The 26,521-nt window shown below is 39.9% G+C and overlaps 1 protein-coding gene across 1 annotated transcript in view; it reads left to right on the plus strand.

Annotated features, from left to right (window-relative positions):
* mbc (dedicator of cytokinesis protein myoblast city) overlaps positions 1–26,521 on the plus strand; it is a 966,604-nt gene that overhangs the window by 304,218 nt on the left and 635,865 nt on the right. Inside the window, exon 15 of the mRNA XM_090373417.1 lies at positions 14,288–14,386. Within this exon, the coding sequence (XP_090229543.1) occupies positions 14,288–14,386 (99 nt within the window). The remainder of the gene's footprint in view (positions 1–14,287; positions 14,387–26,521) is intronic.

Raw genomic sequence — 26,521 nt, forward strand, 5'->3', positions numbered from 1 at the left:
CACAGTGCCCTGAGGACTGCTCTGGGCGCATTCAGGACTTCTCCCATGCAAAGTCTTTATATTGAAGCCCACGAGCCTCCATTACATCTTCGTAGAAAAACATTATTGCTTTTCTATACTTCTAAGATCCAGAGTCTTCCATCGCACCCCAGTTGGGAGTATCTTTATCACACTCGGTGGGATTCCTTTTATGGAATAAGCCACATGAAAATCGACCTGCTTCACTCAGGATCAAAGATCTTATTCTGAGTTGGAACATCGATTTAGCTGATATTTTTCAGAACACAACTGCACCTATTCCACCTTGGATGTATGTTTGTGCCTCACATGACACACATTTTCGCCAGTGGGGAAAGAATGTCATATCTCCCAATAACATGAGACAGTTGCACTACTCTTAACTCCGATTTCTGTAAAATATATACTGATGGGTCCAAAACTGATAGTATGGTAGGTGCTGCAGCTGTTTTTCCTACATGTACAATTTCAGCCACACTACCTTTATCATGCAGTGTCTTCACTACTGAACTTTATGCCATCAAGTTAGCACTTAGTAAGATTATTGAACTTTGCATCTCACCCGCAATAATTTACACGGATTCCCTCAGTGTTATCAATGCCATAAGGAAGGATTTCTCCTCTTCTCATCCTACATTGAAAGAAATTCATTCCCAACTATTTTCCTGTAGTCTGTCCAATCAGTCAATCACCTTTTGCTGGATCCCTGGCCATTCTGGCATTCCGGGAAATGAAAGTGCAGACTTTGCCGCTAAACATCCTCAACCCACTCTCTCACAACATCCTCAGGTTCCATACACTGATTTTAAACCTGTTATTCATAAAGCATTTTACGACAACTGGTCACAGATATGGAAAAGGAATACTAACAGCAAACTTTACCAAATAAAACAAGAACCAAAGCTGTGGCTCTCTTGCTTCAGACCAAACAGACGTGAGAAAGTGGTGTTGGCAAGGCTAAGAATTGGACATATGCATCATACCCATCTCTACTTGCTATTGGGAGAAATCCCACCTCAGTGTTCATCCTGTAACAGTCGGCTTACGGTCCGCCATTTTCTGCTTGATTGTCCCTTGCATTCAACCATCTGGTCAAACACTTTTCAATCAGTTTCCAGGCTTAACGTATCACCTGATTTATCTCATATTCTAGGAAACAATGCAAATATTGAAGAACTTTTAATATACTTAAAATGTATTGGTCTATACAAAAGTATATAATTTAACAACCATAAAGATAGAGTCATGCAATTAAACGATGAATAGACACAATTTGGCCTCAGTTGCCCTTGTGTCTTTAAACCCAATAACAACAACAACAACAACAACCGTAGCCAGGTGGGAAGGAGCAACAGTGTGTAGCAAACGCTTCTTGATTAGACCGGGGTTCAAGCCCGTCACCACCAAATACGGGGAATGACCACCGCATGTTCCCGGAGCAATATGGCCTTAGTTGCTAATGCTCCTAAAAACCAAAAATAACATATAACATAACAGCTCCATATGACTAATAATAATAATAATAATGTATTATCCTAGCCACCTGGTCGTGTCTGCAAGTATACTCCATCTGGGTGATCACATTGCAGAATTCAGTGTGATGTTCTGGATTGTTTGGAGGTGGGCATCGTTGACACATGCCATCTGTTACTCTAGGGTCTTTGGTGATGTTTTTTCTGTAGTTTCCGAGGTTGATTACCTGGTCTTGGTTGGATGGCAAGCAGGAATCCTTCAGTCTCAGGGAAGAGCCTTCCATTCATGAGACAAGTGTTGGAAGCTATCTTATCTATGTAGTCGTTGTGGAAGTCATTGTAGTGTCTGCCGCTGTGGAGTGTCCGCTTCGTACATCTTTCTATCTTTGTTTCTTCTATCTGTGTGAATGTGGTCCCCTTGTTGAAATTGAACATTGCGTGCATTTTGTCTATCATTCTTATGGCTTGGTATATTGGTGCTGTATTTTCCCTGTAAGTAATCCCGCAGGTCCTTGATTGCCTTCTTCTCTTGTTCAGTGAGGTCAGTTAATCCTTTCCTTCCTTTTTTTATGGGCTATGGTCAGTCTCTCAATCGCAACTCCAGGTGGTGTTGACACCTCTTGGTCATCATTACCCTGGTCAATCTCATAACCTGCTCCAGTATTGGTTCAGTCTATGATTCCGAAGGAGTATATTAGTACTGTGACTGCATATGTCTTTATGCCTGTGATCATCTTTCTGCCATTGAGCTTTAATTTTAGCAGGCTTCTCAGTCTCTGAGTGTATTTCTCAGTGATGCAGGCTTTGATCTCCTTGTGTTCTAACTGGTGGGGCCTGCATTATCCCCAGATATTTGTATGTCTCTCCCTCTGTCATGGCTTCAAACTCTTTACCGGTCTTCAGCTGGTAGTTTAATCCAGCTCAATGTCCTTGATGCAGATCATGGGTCTTGCATTTGTATAGGCCAAGTTGCATCCTGATGACAGTGCTGAACTCTTCGCTGATATGGAATAGCTATTGGAGTTGATCCTTGGTTGGAGCATAGAGTTTGATGTCATCTATGTATACCAGTTGAGAGAGAGAGAGGGTGTACAAGTTGTTCCTCCCTCCTTTTAGGGTATTCCCATACTTGTTGGGAATACCCTAAAAGGAGAATGGTGGACAGTGGGGTTGAGTCCTAGACAAAACCATAGTGGGTTCTGAGCATTTCCCTGGAAAATTCCGATTCTGATTGGTATCAGTTTGGTTGTGATGGTCTTGACCTTGTTGGTGGTGGTCCTCCATTTTGCCATGGTTGCTTCTAGGAAGTGTCAGTGTCGTAATGACATTGTAGATCTTTAGTGTCTCTGTCGACCAGCTATGGGGAACGGAGTTGAAGTCCTTGTAGTAGTTAATGTAGACCATGTACAGGTTGCAGTGCTTTTTGTAGGCTTGCTCCATAACTGCAGCATCGGTGGTCAATTGCTCTGGGCACCCTCTGCTCATCTGCTTACATCTCTTCTGCTGCTCGACCATGATGGTCTGGTTTTCCAAGTAGTCATATATCTTCTCAGTTATGCAGCTGGTCAGGATCTTGTACATTTTTGAGATACTGTTGATTGGTTCATACTTTGCTGGATTTGTGATGTCTTTGTCCTTAGCCTTCTGGTAGGTGATTCCTTGAGTCAGAGACTCTGGGATTGTGTCAGGGTGCATTGTTATCTGGGTGAACTGCTCCACTATGTGCCTGTGCATACAATTGAATTCCTTGTACCAGTAGTTGTAAATGTTACCTATTTCTGAGGTTCACCAGTTGTGGGACTTCCTGATCAGCTGTTGTACATCTTCCTCCCGAATCTCCCATTCTGTCATCTCTTGTACATTCTTGGTTTTTTTTCCTTTCTAGATCTGTTCAGTAGTAGTAGTAGTCAGGGAGCACTGCTGTTATGGCCAACTTCACTGCTCCACAGGTTTTTCCAGAACTCCTCGAGTACTGTCTAGTAAGGAGGTTTGTTGCCTTCCTTCTCCTCTTGTCTGATTTTCCTGTAGAATGCTCTCTGGTTTTCATCAAATGTCCTGTTGTCTGTTTTCCTTTGCGATGGCGACGTCTCTTGCTTTGTGCCAGGAGTTCCCACCTGAGGTATTCAGGGTGTTCTTTGATCCTCTTATTATAGGCCTTGTGTTTGTTGTGGGTGTCGTGCTTGTTTCGTCACTTTTCTGATCAGCTTCTTACTTCTGTTAGCCCGTGGGTATTGGGTCAGTTGGGTGTCTTCACTCGTATCTCTTCTGTCTTCTGCTGTAGCCTTCTTTCCCAGTCTGGTGGTTCCTTGTCTTTGTGTTTGCATACAGTGTCTAGTGTTTATTCGTCATTGTTAAGATAGTCTGGTATTATTTGCTTATCGAGGTAGTCTGTAACTTTCCACAGGATTCTGCTGGGTCTCTTCTTCTTCTTCAGTATGGTGTGGGTCTTTGTGGGGTCCATTCCCTCGTATTCTGCTAGGGTTTCTTCCACTCTTTTTCTCTTCTGGATTGCGATCTTGTCTGTTTTCACTTCAGTTGCTCTGAATTGTAGTTCTTATTCTTGCTGTTTCTCCTCCAGTTCTGGTTCTGTTGTGTCCATATTCATTGTTGTTTGTAGTTGGTCATTCACATCCTGCTTGATTTTTTCCAAGATTGCAGGAGCTTTCAGGTTCTTTCTTGACAATGTCTCTCTCTGGTCTGCTATTCACTGTTCGGTGACCTGAACAGTCGGGAACCGTTCCAACCACTTGGTGGTAGTTTCGTCCTGTACATTGCCATGTCTGTCTCTAGCTTCGCTACTTCATAGTATACTTTCATGATGAACCTATCAATGCTCCACTTCATGCATTGGCTTCTTCTTTCCTCCTGAGCAGTCACTAGCACAGTTGCACAGGAAGCGCTTCCAGTTGGTTGGGCTGGATGGTCTTGCCCTTCAGTGTGGTAGCCATACAGGAGACAGTGCCACTTGCTCCACTGTTGTCTGTGGAAGACTGTGTCTAGCTTTTCGAGCCGATCCCTCTGCCTAAAACCCGAATATTTCTGCAATTCATCTTCATCCAGCTATGGAGGTGGACCTATTTAGCTTTGACATCCAATGGGGTGTAGTAGTTATGGGAGTGACACCGATGGTGCCACTTTCTGCCTCAGCTGTCACTTTGACCCTGGGGCGGGGTAGGTCCAACAGTGGAGCAATGTGATTTTTTTTTTTTTTCTGTCCTCCGTGATTTATTATTGTTTTTTTTTTTTTTTTCAGATTCAAGCCCGAGTCTGTGATATTGCTGTTCCTAGCTTTTGATGTATTATCCTGGCAACCTGATCATGCATATGATTGTATTGCATCTGGGTGAAAAACATTGATTCCATTGATGTATTGGATTGTTTCTGGAGCAAGGCATCATCAGCACATGTCATCTGTCACTCTGGAGTCCTTAGTATTGTATTTTAGCTGGATGAAGATGAGGGTGGCTTCTCATCTTCATCCAGCTATGGAGGTTCACCTGTTTAGCTTCGACATCCAGTGGTGGATGGTATTTATGGGAGTGATACGAGATTATCACTCCCATTATTATTATTATTACCTTTAAAACGTAATAATTTTAATTAATAAATGAAGAATATTATCCAAAGACACTGTATTTAACAGTATATTATGATTCGACCCATGGGTAGGTAGAGGGGGGGGTTAGTAAACAGTGAAACTTATATTTGCATTATTAATAAATACTTTAAAAAATACAGCAGCAATGCACACAGTGAAACATATTACTGTTCATACAAAGTCAGAATGGTGACTTTATATGCACATGTGACACTTGCCTTTGGAGTTCCAGTCAAGTGACATGAGCTTTGGACATTATTGGCCAGCTGTTAGCTTATGCAATGCTGAGTGATTCCCAAGGCAACTCTCACACATTCAAAAAAACCCACCACTACTTATAAGAGATGAACTGTAGCATCTCTCATGTTTAGAGGACCCCAAAGATGATGTTGTTTTGACTATACAAACATATCATAGTAACATTTAAGCATTTAAAATTAACATACAAATACTAGAATTTACTAGGAAGAAACCATTTTATCTATTTCATTATTGCTCTCGTAGACACTGGCTCTTATTCTTATAAAATACAATTCTACTTACCAAGCCTATGGTGGACACTATCTCAATCAGCAGGCGACTCTCAATTTTCTGCCAGTTGAACTCTTGGGCATTGCCTTTCTTTGTTGGCAACTACTTTTTGATGGTACAGGCCCACTGGATCCAACTTGCCGGAACTCGTGCCTCTCCTCCCTACTTCTTCTCTTCCTTTGGGTACTCCAAGCGCCTGCTTTTATGTCCGAAATTCCCGCAAAATGTTTATAGAATACCCGCTTCTCATTGGGTGTTAAGGAGACAGATTCATGCCTAAGACACTCAGTCGGCACGTAGTACTAATAGTAGTTAGAGTGGCGTGTGATGCAAGAAAGCAAGCGTATGAGCTTATGCAGCATCAGCCAAAAGGAAAAAAAAAAAAAAAAAAAAATTCACGCAACCATTCCCTCTAAATGTTTGTCCGGTTCCTCCTTAAATTTATTCAACCTATCATCTTCCACAACGACAGATGGAAGTTTGTTCCAGCGATTAACCACCCGCTGGCTAAAGGCAAATTTCTGCACATCTATTCTACATCTCTCTTTCTTTGGAATAACAGCGAATAACAGATTTCTTTGGAATAACAACTAGTTATCCCCAATTTTTATCACTCTGTTAGAGTCGATATTTTGCAATCTTTATTACACACACACACACACACTTTTAAATAGCATGTAATTAATTTCTCTGAATCTCTAGGATATTAAGAAGTAATGTTTCAAAGGTATCCAGGGGTATGGTAATTTAGTAATTAATTTACAGTAATCAAATTGAAGGAAGGTGAAAAATTTCACTCTAACAATTCCAAGTGACATTTTGTCAGGTGGTGAATAAATATATTGCATCTAAATGAACACTCAAGCTATGTATATGGAATAATGTTAGTTATATTAGTAGTAGTACTGTTATTTTCTGAAACTGTTTCAATATCTGCATTGAAATAATACTCTGCTTCTTTACTGTAATGCTGCCTTGGGCCAACACAGCCCATCAGTAGCATTAGCATTAGTAGGGATTATATTATATCAGAAATTTCCCTGCACACACTTTTGACTGCTCATCTATGTTTTCACCACTCAACACAAAGTTGCTAAATGAAGCTAGCTGTTGTTTGATGATGGAAAAAAATAGTTCCCAAACCAGTTACAATACCGCCTTTGGAATTTTAATGAATAATGGATTCACCTTCTTGATGATGTTATTTGTTGAAGATGATATTAGTTACTTTCGGTTTACTTGTGGATAAACTAGATTTCAAAAGAGTCCAAGTTCAAGCCTAAATCCAAGTTTTGCAGGGGGAAAGTAGTATAATCCCTGGATAGTAAAGATAGAAAAACATAACGCAGAATAAAGCTTGACAAAAGTAATTAAGCTTGAAAGTAATAGGCTTAATTGTGTATATGCATTGATCAAGACTAGAAGCCTTGAAAACACTAATCAAGTTTAGACATGAACTTGATCAGTCATGTGGATTAAGTTTATGTATAAATGGGATCTTGGTTCGTATGGATATATTCTTCCCAGCAGCAATGGTGTATGTGGATTTATGCAATGCTACTTTTTAATTTTTGTTTGCATCACAGAATAGTTGTTTGTACTAATCAGGATCATGTCTATTTAGCATTCATGATGTTCAAGAAAAAGAAGTAACCAGTTGGTAAGGCAGCCAAATATGAAGCAGCTTTTTATGGGATAGTTTTTTTCTAAATGAAACACCAGTGACCAACATCTGTGCCTTGGTCCCATTTCTGTAAGCACAGATTTTCACATTTAGAATATTTGGTGCAGTTGTTTTTATTTCACTTATCAAGGTTTTCCTGGCAAGGAACGTATTACAAAAATCTTTTATCCATCTCCATTATTCGGATAGGCACTATGTTGGATTAGAGGTTTTGGTTATGTTATCTCAGCCTGAAGACTAACTTAACCATCACTATGACTACTGTTGCATCAGTAGAATTCAACCAAAGCTTAGTTAATCTTGAGATAAATTTCTAGATTTTCAGTCACTGTTTTCATTCATACTTATACAACACGGGGAAAAAAGAATAACAGAATATATGGTTGGCTCATTCGTGACCATGAATTTTTTACTTAATTAGCATACTAAATTATGTTCAGTCTGGGCCGTTTTAATGCATGGGCCCACGAGGCAGACGCCTTACTTCTTTATCTTAAATAATTTTTTAAAAGACCCTCTGTCCCACATGTTACGTTGTGGTTGAAAGCACCACGAACATGGAACATAATGATATACGAATAATGTTTTTGGCTTTCTTTAAATAGTTTAAAGTGCCAAAAATATTAATATTTAGAAAAATAATTAAAAATTTGATTATTGTTTCTGATTATAAATTAATATATATATATATATATATATACATATATATAATTATATATTATATATATTATTAATTATATATATATATATATATATATATATATATATATATATATATAATATTATGTAATTATAATTATATTTTATAATTATAATTTTTAAGTGCCTGCTATGCTCCGTGCAAAGCTTCTCGCTTGGTGATGGAACATAGTTTCCATTAGCTCTTTTAATACATAGGGTTAGGAATGCGACTAAGAGACCCAAAAAAAAAAAAATAAATAAATAAAACAAAATTTAAACTCAATAGGGCCCACATTTGGAAATTCGCCAGGGGGCCCGAGAGTTCTTAAAACGGCCCTGTGTTCAGTAATAGTTTTAATAGTCCTAATCACATTTGTTGGTGTGTTTTTAAATTTAGCTAAGTACTTAGTAAGTCTTTAATTTTTTTGACTTATAAAGAAAGTCAAAAAAATTAAAGAAATTTCTTTTTTAATTTCTTTAAAAAACACAGCTACCCTGCTTAATGCTAGACTACACAGACCACACAAGGTGCACTGGTTCCATAGAAAATGTTATTAACAACCCTGCCAACCTTTTTATCATCTGCAAACGTTGACATTAAGCTTGACATACCTTCATCAATATCATTGATAAATAAACAAAACAACAATGTGCCCAAAACCGAACCCTGAGGGACACCACTAATAACATTAGTCCACAAAGAGCAGTGACCATTGATTACCACTTCCTGTCTTCTCCCACTTGACCATTCCTTTATCCATTGTAGTGACTTGCCCTTAATGCAATACTGCTTCAATTTGTATAGCAGTCTTCCATTATTACAATAACAGTATTAAAAGCTTTCCTGAAATCCAAGTATATGATATCGAAATTATTTTTTGCATCCAGTCAAATTGGTCAGACAAGACTTCCCCCTTAACAAACCCATCCTGTATCTGAATTATTACTGCTGTCATGTCTAGATGATCCTGCAATGCTTCTTTAACCAGTACTCCATTATTTTCCCCTGGAACAGAAGTCAAACTAATAGTTCTGTAATTACTTGTGTCACCCTTTGGTCCACCTTTGTGAGTCCAAGGATGCTATCATAATTATGCTAAGGGTTTACTTACTTCCTTTGCTGCCTCCTTTAATATAACTGGATAGATCCCATCCACCTCAGGTGCCTTTCTTATGTTTAACTTCAGCAATATCTCCTCCACTTTGTCTCAGTTATTACAAAATTATTTAGCTCCCTGTTAGGGAAAGAGGCAGAAGGCTATGATAAATAGTTATTCCTCAGATTGGGAATAACTATTCCCAATCTGAGGAATAACAAAAACAACAGTGCTCCTAATACTGATCCTTGGGTTCCCCAAGGATCAGTATTAGGAGCACTGTTGTTTTTGATTTTCATAAATGACATTGAAGAAGGAATAGAGGGCGTGATATCTAAATTTGCAGATGATATAAAGATTGGTAGAGTAGTTAATGATCACCGCCAACTTCTTCAGAGTGACCTAGATAGATTTCAGGGATGGTCAGAAAAATGGCAGCTATGCTTTAATCCAGTAAAGTGTAAGGTATTACACCTAGGGAACAGTAACTCCAAAATAACTTATACTCTTGGTGGAGTTGAACTAAAGACGGTTGTGGAGGAAAGGGACTTAGGTGTTATGACACAGTCAGACATGACTGTATCATAACACCTATGATACAGTCTCTAAATTCTCAGAGCATTGTAGACAGGTTGCAAGGATAGCCCATGGTGTCTGATCAATGCTTTATCGAACATTTGCAAGTAGAAATAAGGATGTCCTAATCCCATTATATAAGGCTGTTGTGAGACCACACTTGGAATACTTAGTTCAAGTATGGAGACCACACCCAAAGAAAGAAAGACATTGAGCTTTTTGAAAGGGTCCAAAGACTAGTTTCCTGGTGAGATCAGCAAAAGGGCATCCATATAAGGAAAGACTTCGAATATGTGGTTTGCAGAGCTTTGAAACCAGGCACCTTAGAAGAGATTTGATTGAGGAGTTTAAGGCTCTGAGAAGCATGAATAAAATGAATGAGGACAAAATTTTCACAGTTATAAATGATTCTAGAACAAGGGACCATAATTTCAAGTTATGGTGGGACATGTTTAGACTGGATTGCAGGAAGTTTTATTTTGGCCAGCGAGTTATAAATTACTGGAATAAGGTACCTACATGGGGGGGTAGAGCTGACAGTTTGGGGAAATCAAAGGTCAGCTGGATAGATACCCACGAGAGGAAGGAAACACAATGATTGTCTATTTCCTTTTCTTTTATTAATTATTTATTTCTTTAAATTTTCTTCTTATTATTATTTTATTATCATTATTTTTTGGCTGGTTCAACATAAGCCATAGTTTTTCTTGCAACCATGTGGCCATTGCTAATACTAAAATACATAAAATATAAGGAAGTGCATCCAGTTGACATAGATGGACAATGCAATGTTGAATCAGTTTGGTGTGACATTAGCATTAGTAGAGGCATTTGATGCAAGAAAGCAAGCTTATGCAGCATCAGCCAAAAAAAAAAAAAAAACCACTTCCACTTCACCCCTCTGTTCGTTCAAAATACCTGTCCAGCTGAGCCTTAAACTTATTTAGGCTATCAACTTCCACGACAAGGGATGGAAGTCTGTTCCACCAACTAACCACTTGCTGGCTAAAGGCAAATTTCCGCACGTCTATTCTACATCTGTCTTTCCTCAATTTGAATTTATGCCCTCTCAGGTGATTATTCTGAGCGAGAGGAAGAATCCCATCAGCATTGAGCATGCCCAAACCATTCAAGGCTTTATACACCTCTATAAGATCACCTCGCTGGTGCCTAGTCTCCAGACACTGTAATTTGCAAAACTTAAGCCTTTCTTCGTAAGAGCACCCCTTTGTTCCATTCACTAATCTTGTTGCCCTTCTCTGTACTTGTTCCAGCAGCTCTACATCCTTCTTGAAATGAGGCCTCCAGACCTGTATACAGTACTCTAGGTGTGGCCTGACCATTGCCTTATACAAGGGAATAATCACCTCCTTATCCCTGCTAGAAAAATTCCTATATATCATTGACAATACACCATGAGCTACTCTTGCAGCCCGTCTGCACTGCTCAGAGAACTTCATATCTGCCTGCACAACCACCCCCAGGTCCCTTTCATTCTCTACCACTGTCAGTGTAGTACCACAGAGTTGATACGTTGCTCTGGGGTTGCTGTTTCCCATGTGTAGTACTTTACATTTGTCAATGTTAAACTTCATTTGCCATCTCTCAGCCCATCTGCTCAACCTTTCCAGATCCTGTTGCAGCAGCATAGTGTCAGTAGTGTCCTTGACAACCCTGCCTACCTTTTTATCGTCTGCAAACTTCGACATTAAGCTTGATATACCATCATCAATATCATTTATGAATACCGAAAACAATAATGGACTCAACACTGAGCCCTGAGGGACTCCACTAATAACATTAGTCCACGACGAGCAGTGTCCATTGATTACCACTCTCTGTCTTCTCCCCCTCAGCCACCCCTTTATCCACAGCAGCAGTTTGCCTCCAATGTCACACTGCTCCAATTTGTGCAGCAGTCTTCCATGTGCAATAGTATCAAAAGCCTTTCTAAGATCCAAGTATATAATATCAAAGTTATTCCCTGCATCCAGTTCCTTTGTGACTGCATCATAGTATCCAATCAAATTGGTCAGGCAAGACTTCCCCTAAACAAAATCATGCTGTGTCTGAGCTATAACTGAAGTCTTGTCTAAATGATCCTGCAGTGCTTCTTTAACTAGTGCCTCCATTAATTTTCCTGGAACAGAAGTTAAACTCACAGGTCTATAATTACTCGTGTCAGCCTTTGATCCTCCTTTGTGAATTGGGGTCACATTTGCACATCTCCAGTCTGTGGGTACCTCCCCTGAGTCCAAGGAAGCTCTCATAATTATGGCTAAGGGTTTGCTTACTTCCTTTGCTGCCTCCTTTAATATAACTGGATAGATCCTATCCACCCCAGGTGCCTTTCTTGTGTTTATCTTCAACAATTTCTCCTCCACTTTACTCTCAGTTATGACAATATTCTCTAGCTTACTGCTAGAGTTGAATACACCTCTGGCTTTCCCCTCGCTAAATAACTCCTCATGTGTGAATGTCGATGCAAAATATTCATTTAGTTTGTTAGCTACCTCAGCAGGATCATCAACAGTTGACCCATCGATATCAAGTGGACCAATCTGATTCATCCCCTTCCTTCTAGAGTTTACATAAGTAAAGAACTCTTTACTGTTTTTCTTTGCATCCCTTGCCAAAGATTTCTCGTAATCTGCCTTCGCCTGCCTAACCTCCTTTGTAACTTGGTTACAGATCAACTTGTATCTATCATAGGCTTCTGTGTCATGTGTTAATTTGTATGTATCCCATGCATGTTTCTTCTCTGCCATATGCCTTATCAGTTCTTCTGACATCCATTTAGGCCTAAAGCGTAAGCACTGGGGAAGCAAAAATGAGGGTAGGTGTTTATTATAGGCCTAATGACTCTGATGAGTACAATGAACAATTATACAGAGAAATAGAATGGGCCAGTAAATCAGAGTGACCGTATAATGCGGGATTTTTATATCCGAGATATTGACTGGAACTTGTGGATTGGTCACTCACACACTAGCAAGGCTTTTGAGGATTTATTGGATGATTGTTTTCTACAGCAGCATGTTAGAGAGGCAACCAGATGGATTAACACTCTTGAGATTATCAGCAATGATCATTCAAACATTAAGAATTTACAGATAAAGGAACCACTAGGTGACAGTGATCACAGTGTATTCATGTGGGATTTACTTAAAGATGTAACTACCTTCAAGCATAAAGGGAAGGGTTTTGCTTTCATAAAGGTGACTACAGTGGTCTCAGAGATTTTTTAAATTCTATACAGTGGGACCAACTGATGATATTACCAACAGCAAATTCAAAATAGGAAGCATTCAAGGAATTAATCTTGGAAGCTACTAGACTTTTTGTTCCAACTAAAAATTGCTTTTCAAGGTTTAGGCCCAAATGGATGTCAGAAGAACTAATGAGACTCGTGGTAAAGAAGAAAAACAGGCAACACAGAAGCCGATGGTATATAAGCTGTAATCAAGTCACAAAGGAGGTTAGACAAGCGAAGGCAGATTATGAGAAATCTTTCGCATAATGCAAAGAAAAACAGCAGAGACTTCTTTAATTATATAAACTCTAAAAGGAAGGGGATGAATCAGATTGGTCCTCTTGGTATCAATGGTTTGACTGTACATGATCATTCTGAAATAGCTGCCGAACTAAATCAGCATTTTTCATCTACGTTCACACACATGAGGAGTTATGCAAGAAGGAGAGGGCCGGATGTTTATCAAAAATTTAGACATCATGCCCTCTATTCCTTCATCAATATCATTTATGAAAATCAAAAACAACAGTGCTTCTAATACTGATCCTTGGAGAACCCCACATCTTACAACCCAATCTGAGGAATAACTATTTATCACAACCTTCTGCCTCTTTTCCTGAAGCCATCCTGCTGTCCATCTAAGGATTTTCCCTGTGATTCCAACCTGTTCCAGCTTATAAAGTAACCACTCATGTGGGACTGTGTCCTTGTTCTTTACTATGTGAAAACAATAATAGATCTTTCAAAACAACTAGGGTAAAACCATAGATGTTATTAACTAGTCATAGAAGAAAATCAATTAATTGACACTGCAAACAAACACAGTGTCATCTCTTGTCTGGTACCATGCAACTCTCCTAGGAAAAAAACGGATAGTTGCAAAGACAGTGGCTGGTCACCCGACAGGTTCTCACTTGCAATTTTTGCACAAAAACTGTAAAAATCTCTTCAGAAAATATTGCAATAAAAAGGTTTGACTATATTCAGAATTGTAGAAAAATTTTCAGATATTTAATCATCAACTAACAATTAAAGTAGGAACCTTATTTTCAACGGCCATTTGTCATATGACCTGCTACTACCACCGGATTGATGATCGATAACATGGTTCTTTAATTGGTAGCTGCTGACTTTGTGCACTTTCTGATATCACCTGCTTTTCATACCATAAAACATTACCAAAAACACTGAGGCCTACTCATTTTTGTTCAACATCAATGTGTTTGTTTTGATATTTAGATTCTACTTTTATATTGGAATGTCTGATTCTCTAATGTTTTGGTAGTTCAATATATATATATATATATATAACTGTTTTTATTAATATTTTTCTATGCTAATTCCTTATTCTGATTACCAAAATTCTGTATTTTAAAGGGGGTGATTAGTTTAGGAGCTGGATGTGAGCCTTTGAATAAGTACAGAAGTGTAATCTATTACCATGAAGATAAACCTAAGTGGATGGAAACCTTTAAGGTCAGGTTAATCTTTTTTTTTATTTCTTATTTGTTACAAAATAATGTTGAGCTTTCTTTTACCTGATATCTCCTCTTAGTTTTAGATGGAAATGCCATATTTACTTTTGGGGGGGGGGGGGGTTGGAGATAACAATGTTGCACCCCTATTCCTATTTTAAAAACTATTTTGTCAAACTATATTAAGATTTATTAACACCAGTTAGCACAGTTGATATATGTTGGCATGTATTTGTAGAATTACTTCCTTGAAACAAACAAACAAACTTGAACAGTATGTACCTAAATACATACACATTTAAGGAGGCTTTAGATGCTTTAACATCATGTTTAACTGTGCTAACTGGTATTAATATACTTATTTTATATGTGCTATTTATTTCTGATTATATGCTGCATTTGTATGGTTGTTTTTGAGGTCATGAAAACAGGCCAACGACATATTTTTGATATATAGTAGAGCATCGATAATCTGAGCTAATTGGAAATGGGAGTAGTTCTAACTTGCAATTTGTTTGAATTTTCAAACCTATCAAAAAATACTGTTCTGGTGACTTAAAAAAAAAAAAAACAAGGTTTAGTAAGTTTTACTTACTAAACCTTTTTTTTTTTTAAGTCTCCAGAATACGTATTTTTATTCATAGGTAACGAATCAAATGGAATCTTCAACCACAATGACACAATGCCTTTAATGAAAATAATTACTTATTTTTTGCTGCACCATTTTCGAACTTTGTTTCTTTGCTGCCAGATCTCTCACTCTTTTCAGCAAGAGCAGTTGTGTTATACAGCATTCAGTTTGTTGATCATTTGTCAATTCAGCATCTAGTTTGTTTGTCGATTTTCACGTATCATTTAATTTTGTTAATTGATAAGGTAATATAAATGTCAATTTGTGCTTTATATCTTTATTTTTATAGTCTATAAATGGATAATATTCCTCCGATTTTCACTTATTAGAATTGCCGTTTAATAGAATCAAAATTCAATTTGAAAATGTGATCACAATAACCAGCAGTGCATACTGTAATTATTTTATGGCACCAACATTAAAAAAATAAATGCTGGTTCTTTCAGATTTTTGACATTTGAAATTATTATTGTTTGGATTTTCGATGCTCTACTGTATTTACAACTCAGATTGACTCAAAGGCTTGGGTAATAGCATCAGTTTTGGGGATCTCTCATCTCAGGCTGATAGTTATCCCCCCTCCTTTCCTTTGGTGGATAGTCAAGGTTTGATAAGGTTTTAATCATTACTCATATGTTCCTCATAGGTGGCTAGTCAAGGTTTGATAAGGTTTTAAGCATTACTCATATGTTCCTCAATTTTTTTTTATACTCCTTTCAAACCACCTCTTTTCTTCATAAATATTTAAACACAAATCTGTTGTTGATCAAAGGGAATACACAGAATAAATCATTGAACACATCATTGCATTTATATCAGTTTTAGGTTGCATATTGCCTGATCAGCTTTTGAAGTTCTCTTTGTATTCTTCAGTGGATGCTTTTAGATCATTTTTGATTTATGTACAACTACAAATGTTTTTCATAAAACGAATAAGCTGGTTCCTTTATGACATTGAAGCTCAACTGAACAGAACTTGAAAGTGGTCCCTTTTATCTTTGTTGTTGATACACTTGCCTTTGACACCTCACCCTTCTTTTTTTTTTTTTTTTTGTTTGATACCTTTTGCAACCACAAAAATTTTGGATTCGAATATACAATTAATTTTTCCCTCCCTTTGGAGCACTGAATTAAGTGGAATGTCACAACAAATAAAGTGCAATACAGGTCAGTGATTTGGTTCCCTCTTTTTGCAAGGGAAACACCCAAACCAATCTATGAAGAAATGGTCAGTTTGTGGAGAAGACTGCCCAGGTTATAGAGCTATTGTACATTGGTATAAACAATTCAAATGTGGAAGAACCTCTGTGCATGATGAAGGAATCTAGAATGCCCAGCAACTGCAACAGAAGAGAGTGCTGCAAAAATTGAGGCATTCATCCTGGAAGATTGCCATATTAGGCATCAGAGAGCTAGTGCAGAGCTCCAAATTAGTGTAGGATCTGTGGAGAACATCATCCATCAACAGTTGCATATAAGTAAAGTGTCTGCTGGATGGATTCCCAGACATCTGACCCCTTATCAGAAGAAGGAAAGGGCACATTGTGCACATGAAATGTTGATGTGTCAGGAAAGGCATGTGAAGTTTTCACATCTAGTTACCATGGATTAAACTTGGATCCATCAATATGATCCTGAAACCAAACAAATGTCAAAACAGTGGAAGCATGCAGAATACCCCCCCCCCAGAAAGGCAAAGTGATGCTGTCAGGTTTTTTGGGTTCAGCATAGTTTAATAATAACAGATTATCTTCAAAAGGGCTGTACTGTGACAGTGAAGTATTATTCCAACCTTCTCATAAAGCTATTTGCTGATATAAAAGAATAGAGATGAGGAAAGCTGTCAAAAAAGTGTGCACCTGCTCCACAATAGTGCCTCTGCACATTCCTTGCATGCTGCAGTGGGGGTGCCCATGAACGTGGGTTTAAAATATTACCACATTTTGCTTATTCTCCCAACCTTACACACTCATATTTCTTCCACTTTCCTGCCCTGAAGAAGTAGTAGTAGTAATAATGGAGGCATGTAATGCAAGAATGTAAGTGTATGAGCTTGTGTAGCATCAGGCAAAAAAAAAAAAAAAAATTCCACACATCCATTCCCTCTAAACGTTTGTCAAGTTCCTCCTTGAATTTATTTAAGCTGTCAACTTCCACAACAACAGATGATGGAAGTTTGTTCCAGCAATTAACCACTTTCCGGCTAAAGGCAAATTTCCGCACATCTATTCTATAACTGTCTTTCCTCATTTTAAATTTATGCCCACCTCAGGTTCGTAATCTGAGCAAGCAGAAGAATCCCATCAGAATTCAATGTACTCAACCCATTCAAGGCCTTATACACCTCAATCAGATCACCCCACAGGTTCCTGGTCTCCAGCCACTGCAATTTGCAAAACTTAAGCCTTTCTTGGTAAGAGGATTCCTTTATTTTCCCCCCACTCATTTTGTTGCCCTTCCCTGTACACACTCAAGCAACTCTACATCCTAAAATGAAGCCTCCAGACCCGCAGTACTGAAGGCATGGCCTGACCATTGTCTTTACAAAGGGATAATCCTTTCTTTATGGAAAACATTTTGCTGCTGATGATGTGGTGATTTCTGCTGCCGAGTTATATTTTGAAGGACTATAAGAGGACTTCTATGTAGTGTCTGATTTATGTTAAAGTAGTGTTATGTTCTGTTTTTTCGTGTATCTCTGGCTACTTTGTCACAGGGCCCAAAGGAAGCCCTATGTTGCCCACCACCACCAATGGGAAGCAAGCCAGGCTGCCCATCAAACTTTGTCTGGTCTTCACCATGGTTGCTTGTGCTTCCTGGATGGAGACCTAAGTTAAAAAAAAAAAAAAAAAAAAGTGAAGAGGTATATGGGGAATGAGTTAAAGGGTGGGAGGTAAAGAGGGGGAATAAAGGATGGTAGCAGTGAAAGCAGCTGCCCAAAGAGGATGAAAAAGAGGAGATAGAAAGGAGATGGAAAGCCATAGAAAAAGCACAGGAACAGGGTGTCATGAAGTAAAGGAATTCCATGGTGAGAAGAAAGGGTCACATCAGTGTCATTTCCAAGTTGCCCACAAGAAGATCCTGTAGAGTGGTCATAAAAGTGAGAGACAGAGACATTCCATGTTTCTAAATCAGATCACATCCAAGTTGTCCACAGAGTAGGTATTTGTCCAGTAGAGTCCATAGTGAGTGTCTGAGTAGGTTGAATCATTATAGGTTTCTAGATCAGATAGACTGTGCCAAGTCCACGGGTTGCATAAGAGTAAGTTCCAACCAGTGCAATTAATAGTTGTTGAGAATGGGTACTATCCAATGTATGCAGAGCCAATGGTGATGTAGAGTTGGTGCATCATTGATGAGTGGAGCGTGGACATCAGCAAGTTGTTGAAGAGTAGTGCCCTACAGTGCCCCTCTCCATTTTTGGAGTGGGCACTGTAGCAGATTTGATCTTTACAAATTGATGTTCGGAACCCTGTGGTAAGACATGTAGAGTTGTGATTAAAATGGATCATGGGTCATGGTCATTGGGATGACTGTAGAGTATATGCTCCCAGTCCTCTGGTGTTCTGCAGGAGCTGGACAGATCTTCAATAATGCCTAAGCTAATGAGTTTGGAGTTTAGGGAGCCGTACCTGTCATGAGAAAAGCAATATGCAGTCCTGAGGAGAACTGGAGGTTAATATTACCTTGGGAACGTAATATTAACTTTGGATAGGAATCTTTTTGTCACAGCTCCTTTGGTTGTATCATCCCACTGCGCTTGCCAAAGTTGTGGGAGATCCCAGTTGAGTCACTTGCATTCCTGTTTTGGATCATTGCCTGCATTCACAGTGAACCTATGAATGGTGGTTAGGATGGCCCGCTTCCATCAGTAACAGAGTCCAACAGCCTCTATATTGAGGAAAATTAATCCCCCACTGTGCCTCAGATGAAAATCCTTACTATGTACCTATGCTGCAAAAACCAAAAGTATTCCATCTAATCCAAACTGGGAATACTTATCAAATTCTATTTGAACCTCAGTAGGTAATACTATACCTCCATAAACCTAATGAAAACCACCCTGTGGGTCTTCAATTGCAAGAGTTCATGATCATTTGGAACATTAAATTCCGGCATATCCTCAAAGACATTGGTCATCATGAACATCCCTGGATTAAATTCTCACCTCTGTGTTATAATTTCTTTCTGAGATGGGGAAAAGGCTCTCTGCCAAACAACAACTTTCAGCAGATACACGAAGCCCACACCTTAGAAAATTCAGAGAAACTACGCTTATTTATACTGATAGCTCTAAAACAGATGAAGCTGTAGGTGCTGCAAAAATTTCTTCTTCCTTCTCAATAGCTGTGTCTCTCTTCCTATTGAATGCAGTATCTATACTGCAGAATTGCCCTAGATAATATAAGTAAGCGGCATCTCAAGAAAGCTCTGATGGTGCAGTGGCCATCATTCAGTCTGTTGCTTCTCCCCACTATCCCATTCAGTGTCATTTATATCGGTATGAAACATCCAACCAGATGGTCACCTTCTGATGGAACCCTGGTCAAATCAGCATCCCAGGTAATGAATATGTGAATCGTGCTGCAAAACATCCTGACTGTGGATCTTTCTACCATCTGAAGGTGCCATGCATTGCCCCTCGACGTGGGCACCTGTACGTGGTGAGGGGACCTCCCAGTGATGCTGCTGGACTTGCAGACTAGCATCACTGTGATCCAACGCCCACAGCCCAGGTTCCAGGCTTACATCAATGGAATCCGGCGTGTTTGCCATGCGCTGCGACCCGTGGAAATTCGGAAAGGGGGATCCTGGTGGTTGAGGGGCCCAGCTTTGATACACCACTTTTGCCCCTGCTTCGACAAGACGGGAGGTCCTGGAAGGCCCGGCTAGGATCAATCGGCTAGTAGGCTCACCTGCGAGGGTCAACTGTGTCAATGCCAAGCCCTTACCCTCATGGTCCGAGGGACAGGATTCAGGCTGGCGGCGGTGCGGGTATGGTGTCTGGGTAGCCCTGGCGTTCCACTCCCGAGCGCATTTATTGCATGCTGGGTAGTGGGCGTCCCTTTGGGCTCCGTGGTGGGTGGGTGGGGAGCCCGGGCACTGAACAATTTAAAAACTCCATGAATCCTGATAAATTTACTTCTTCAGGGGCCCCAATCCGGTCCCTATCTGAAAATACAGACGGAGAGGCAGATATCATTATTGCTACAAAGAGGCAGCGAACTGAAACATCATCAGGGCCTGTCCCAAGATTTTTAATTATACACTCTACCACCGAAAAACCGATTGGCAAAATGTCACCCTTTTTTATACAAAAAGGGTTAGATGGGTTAGCAGGTTCACCCAAATCAGTTAAGAGGCTCCATTCTGGGGCTCTCTTGATTGAATCTAAAAATGACAGGCAATCTGAACATCTACTCCGAGTAACATCAATCGAAGGAATACCTATAACAGTGACACCACACAGAACACTAAATTCATCGAGAGGTGTAATTTCAGAGTGGCACCTTCTCGACGTTACCGAGGAGGAAATCTGCTCGTGATTGAAGTCATAGGGAGTTATTGCCGTCAAGAGAATTAGTGTGCGTAGGGATGGGAAACTTGTTAAAACCAGGAGCATTATCCTAACTTTTAACTCGCCCAAACCTCCTGATGAGATTAAAGCTGGCTACATCAACTGTCCAGTGCGTCCATATGTTCCAAACCCTTTACGGTGTTTTAAATGTCAGAAATTTGGACATTCTCAAATGGCATGCAGTGGAGTCCTTGCATGCGCTCGATGTGGTGCAAAGGACCACGAAACAACAGCATGTTCAGCCACACACCTGCATTAACTGTGAGGGAGAACATCCAGCCTACTCACGAGCATGCCAAAGATGGAAAGAAGAAAAAGAAATTCAACGGCTGAAAGCAAAGCTAAACATATCATACCGGGAGGCAAGGAAAGTGGTGAAACCTCTCAACATCAACAAACCTACCTACGCCCAGAAGGCAGCAGGGAGGTGTTCCATTGGAACTCAGACGAACACGTCCATCCCTCCAAAAGAATCATTTACTCCCATTGCACGTTATCTCTTAAGCTCCCAAAAACCTGCACAGAAGGACCAATCAGCTGCCACTCCTATATCGGTACCTCCTAATGCTCCACAAGTAACAAAAGCAATTGCAAAAGAAAAGAATAAGAAAGGTGAAGCATCCCTTAATACCCAAGAAAACGTGGATGTCGAGCAGAAGGAGGTAAAAGAAGACTCAGTTTTGGAGCTCTTTGTTGAGGAGGAAATGTACACTGGACAGCGTCCATACTTCCCCAGGAAGGATAAAGCCAAGACTGAAAAAGGTAAGCCCTCAGCACCTCGGAAGCCGCCTGATGGACCCACCAAGCCAAAACAATGGCTAAATTCCTACAGTGGAACTGTCGCGGATTCCGGAAAAATACTGATGACATCAAGGCACTCCTGCAAAAGCACAAACCAGCTTGCTTTTGCATACAGGAGACTTATTTAAAGGCAAATGATGACCCCACCATGCAAAACATTACCATCATTCGTAAGGATAGAATTGTGGATGGTCCTGCTCACGGAGGAGTCGCAATCCTCATCGGCAACCAGATCCCATTTCAGCCTTTGCAGCTTACAACTAGCATTGAGGCTGTAGCAGTTTGCCTTATAGTGGGGTTCTTATTAACTGTCTGTTCTGTTTATTTTCCACCTGGGATTGACATCCCCCAGAAAGGCCTTGATGATCTTATCATGCAATTGCCTTCCCCTTGTTTAATTCTTGGGGATTTCGATGGACATAATACTCTGTGGGGTGGTGCTAACATCAATCGAAGGGGACGAGTCATAGAGCATATGCTCACTGACAATGACCTCTCCCTCTTAAATGTGGGAACAAACACCTTCTTCCACATGCCTACCCATACATTCTCTGCCATTGATCTTTCTATCTGCTCCCCTTCTCTCCTTCCTTCACTTACTTGGGAGGTAGAAGAAAATCCATATGGAAACGATCACTTCCCAGTGATAACCACCCTAACTAGTGGTAGACCATGTCTGCCATTTAGTTTACCGCGATGGAAGATTGATCAGGCTGATTAGAATGCCTTTCAATATCTGGCAAAACTTGACATCGCTACAGTCAGTCAGGAGCCAATCAATGAAGCAGTCATGTATGTCACAGAAACGATTGTCCAAGTAGCTGCAATTGCAATCCCAAAATCATCCAGCTGGTTCCCACTATTTCCCAAACCTTGGTGGAATTCAGAATGCACGGCAGCAAAAAAAGCACAAAACAAAGTCTGGGGGATATTCCGCTGATATCCCACGACTGAAAATTTAATATCATTCAAACGTGCACGTGCGAAAGCGCGTTATGTATGATGTCAGAGCCAAAGGAAATCTTGGATTCGTTTTACGTCTTCCATAACTCAGGCTGCTAGCTCAAAAGTAGTCTGGGATAAGATCCGGAAAATGAAGGGAAAATATTCACCATGCCCTTCAGTGATCCTCAAGCACAACGGATGTCCAATTGCAGATCGAACTGCAGTTGCAAATACTTTAGGGGAAACATTTGCAATAACATCTTTTCCCGCAGAGTTTTTGGCCCTGAAAAAGAAAATTGAGGAAAAACCCACCGAACTTCTCTTCAAAAGGGCTTGAATCGTATAACAAGCCCTTTTTATAGGAAGAGTTAAATGCAGCACTTTTTCTCACGCATGCAAGTGCTGTGGGGCCCGATGACATCCACTACGAAATGTTAAAACACCTCTCACCACAATCTAAGGATCACCTTTTAGTTTTGTTGAACAGAATTTTTATTCACAAACAATTTCCGGATTCCTGGCAAAGGGCTATTGTCCTTGCTTTCCCAAAACCAGGAAAAGATCCTAGCAATCCAAGTAACTATCGTCCTATTGCTCTGACAAGCTGTTTGTGCAAAGTCCTGGAAAGAATGGTTAATGCACGCCTCGTATGGTATTTAGAAACAAATGGTCTGCTTTCCAGGACACAGTGCGGCTTCCGAAGAAATAGATCCACTCTGGATCATTTAATCCAATTGGAAATGTCCATTTGTGATGCTTTTATTAAGTCTGAGCATTTGGTAGTAGTTTTCTTTGATATTGAAAAAGCGTATGACACAGCCTGGCGATTTGGAATTTTAAAAGACCTCTATAACTTTGGTCTTAGAGGTAACCTCCCTGTTTTTATTAAAAACTTTCTTTCGAATCGCCAATTTCAAGTCTGTTTAGGATCCACCCTCTCTCGAGTTTTCTCTCAGGAAGAGGGAGTCACACAAGGATCCGTTCTAAGTGTCATGCTTTTTGCAATCAAAATAAACTCTATCGCAGAACAACTTCCACCCACCGTACACAATGCCCTCTATGTTGACGACTTTGCTATATTTTGTCATTCATGCAATATGAGGGTCATTGAAAGGCAACTGCAGAAAACCATTGACCATCTTACAGCTTGGTCTTTGGCTAATGGGTTCAGATTTTCATCACAGAAGACTGTTTGTGTACACTTCTGTCGCAAACGTAATCTTCATCCTGACCCAGAATTAAGGCGTGGGCAAAATAACATCCCAGTTGTAGCAGAATTCAAATTCCTTGGACTTATTTTCGACAAAAAGCTGACATTTTTACAACATATTCGCCAGCTGAGGACAAGATGTGTCAAAGGGCTTAACATCCTTCGTGCCCTTTCGTCAACTTCATGGGGTGCAGATCGTTCTACCCTTCTTTGTCTTTACCGAACACTTGTCCGTTCCAAACTCGACTATGGGTCTCAAGTTTATGGTTCTGCTAGAGATAGTGCACTTCGGTGGTTAGATCCAATCCACCATCAAGCCATCCGGACAACCATTGGAGCATTTCGCACATCTCCTGTCCAAAGCCTTTACGTTGAAGCAAATGAACTATCTCTGTCTCTTCGATGTAAGCAGTTGTCCTTACAGTACGCCTTCAAATTAAAATCCCTGCCCGATCATCCCACGCGGCCATCCGTTTTTGAGCCGCACTGGGAAAACCCTCTACAACACCCGTCGGACTGCCAACATACCTTTTGGTATTCGCATTCAAGGGCTGTTGAATGAGCTAAACTTGACGGTAGACAACGTTGCCCAGTCACCAAGGCAATTCTTTCTACCCTGGCATGCTTATTTTCCAACTTGCGACTTCTCCCTTAAGATCTGGGAGAAGGCTACTACACCACCATCTGTCTACCAGCAACTCTTTGCATCACATAGACAGCAGTATTCTGACTTTTTGCCAGTCTACACAGATGGCTGAAAGTTAGAATGTTATGTGGGATCTGCTGTTGTGTTCCCTCACAAAACATTATCCTATAAGATCCCACAAGAAACTAGCATTTATACTGCAGAGTTGCATGCAATACAAACAGCCCTAGATCACATTAAAAATCGCGACTACCAGAGGTATATGATCTATTGCGATTCATCAAGCGTGTTACAGGCTCTGGTATCGGTGAGTTTTAACCCTCATCCGATCCTGTCCAGGATCCGGCAGATTCTTTTTTCTCTCATGAAATTAGAATTCGATATTCGCTTTTGCTGGATCCCAAGCCACATTGGGATCCAGGGAAATGAATCGGCTGATGCTGCTGCCAAATCAGCCATTTCCCTGGATAATCATTGCCTGTTAGTCCCCTATACAGACTACAGGCAAATAATATGTTCTAAATTACTTTCCCAATGGCAAGGTTCTTGGCACGGACAGGCCACAAATAAATTACATCACATTAAGCCTGTAATTACGCAATGGCAGTCCAGTCTACGCAGGGTCTGAAGAGCGGAAGTTGTTCTTCCTCGGCTCTGCATAGGTCATAGTCATCTAACACATTCCTATTTTCTGAGGGCGGATGACCCACCTATGTGCGAGATGTGTAATGTTATTTTAACCGTCAGTCATCTTTTTATAGAATGTCCTGTTTTTATAGAAGCACGATGCTTGTGTTTTAGTGCTTTTAATAATTTGACTGAGCCATTTACACTCAGTCAGATAATAGGTGACAGAGACAATATGTTTGACATTTTTAACTTTTTACAATCTATTAATTTTTATACAAGGATCTAAGTTTTTATACTTTTTATGCATTTACTTTGTCCTTTTTAACGTAATAATTAATTGCTTGACATGGTAGCCTTGGCTACCAAAATGTTTAGTAGCATTGTAAATTTGACTTGGCGCATTATGGCCTTAGCTGCCAATGCGCCATTAAAAACCAAACCAACCAACCAACCAACCAACCAACCAGCCATGCATTGATATAAAACCATTGTTAAAATAGCATATAGGAATTAATGGTCTGAACTGTGACAAACCCAAATCAATAATAAACTATTCTCGGTGCCTTTTTTATGTCCATCTTCAACAATTTCTCCTCCGCTTTCCCTTCAGTTATCACAAAGTCATATAGTTCCTCGTTAGATTTTGATTAACTTCTCGCATCCCTTGCCTAAAATATTCCTCATGTATGAATGCAGATGCAAATTACCTATTCAATTTGTCCGCAGCCTGGGAAGGTTATTAGCATTAGTAGAGGCATATGAGGCAAGAAAGCAAGCTTACGCAGCATCAGCCAAAAAAAAACCACTCCCATTTCACCCCTCCGTTTGTTCGAAATACCTGTGCAGCTCAGCCTTAAATTTATTTAGGCTATCAACTTCCACAACAAGGGATGGAAATCTGATCCACCAACCAGCTACTTGCTGGCTAAAGGCAAATTTCCATACACCTATCCTACATCTGTCTTTCCTCAATTTGAATTTATGCCCTCTCAGGTGATTATTCTGAGCAAGAAGAAGAATCCCATACTTGGGATTCTTCTTCCCTTTACCCAAGTATGGGTAAAGGGAAGGGTTTTTGCTTTTGTAAAGGCGACTACGATGGTCTGAGGCAGTATTTAAATTCTATAACAGTGGTACCTACTGATGATGTTACCAACAGCAAATTCAAAATGGGAAGCATTCAAAGAACTTATCTTGGAAGCTACTAGGCTTTACATACCAACTAAGAAATATTGTTCAAGGTTTAGGCCTAAATGGATGTCAGATGAACTAATGAGACATATGGCAGAGAACAAAATTCCATGGGATACATATAAATTAATGGGTGACATGGAAGCTTATGATAGATATAAGCTGGTCTGTAACCAAGTCACAAAGGAGATTAGGCAGGCAAAGACAGATTATGAGAAATCCTTGGCAAAGGATGCAAAGAAAAACAGAAAAGAGTTTTACCTGTGTAAACTCTAGAAGGAAAGGGGTGAATCAGATTGGTCTACTGGATATTGATGGTTAAACAGTTGAGGATCCTGCTCAGGTGGCTAACAAACTAAACGAGTATTTTGCATCTACATTCACACATGAGGAGTTGTTCAGGAAGGGGAATGCCAGAGGTGAAGTAAACTCTGGACGTGAGCTAGATGATTTTGTAATAACTGAAAGAAAAGTGGAGGAGAAATTGTTGAGAATAAACATAAA

The sequence above is a fragment of the Mastigoproctus giganteus genome, chromosome 5 (assembly GCF_048544385.1).
Source record: "Mastigoproctus giganteus isolate SK-2022 chromosome 5, ASM4854438v1, whole genome shotgun sequence".
Lineage (NCBI taxonomy): Eukaryota > Metazoa > Arthropoda > Arachnida > Uropygi > Thelyphonidae > Mastigoproctus > Mastigoproctus giganteus.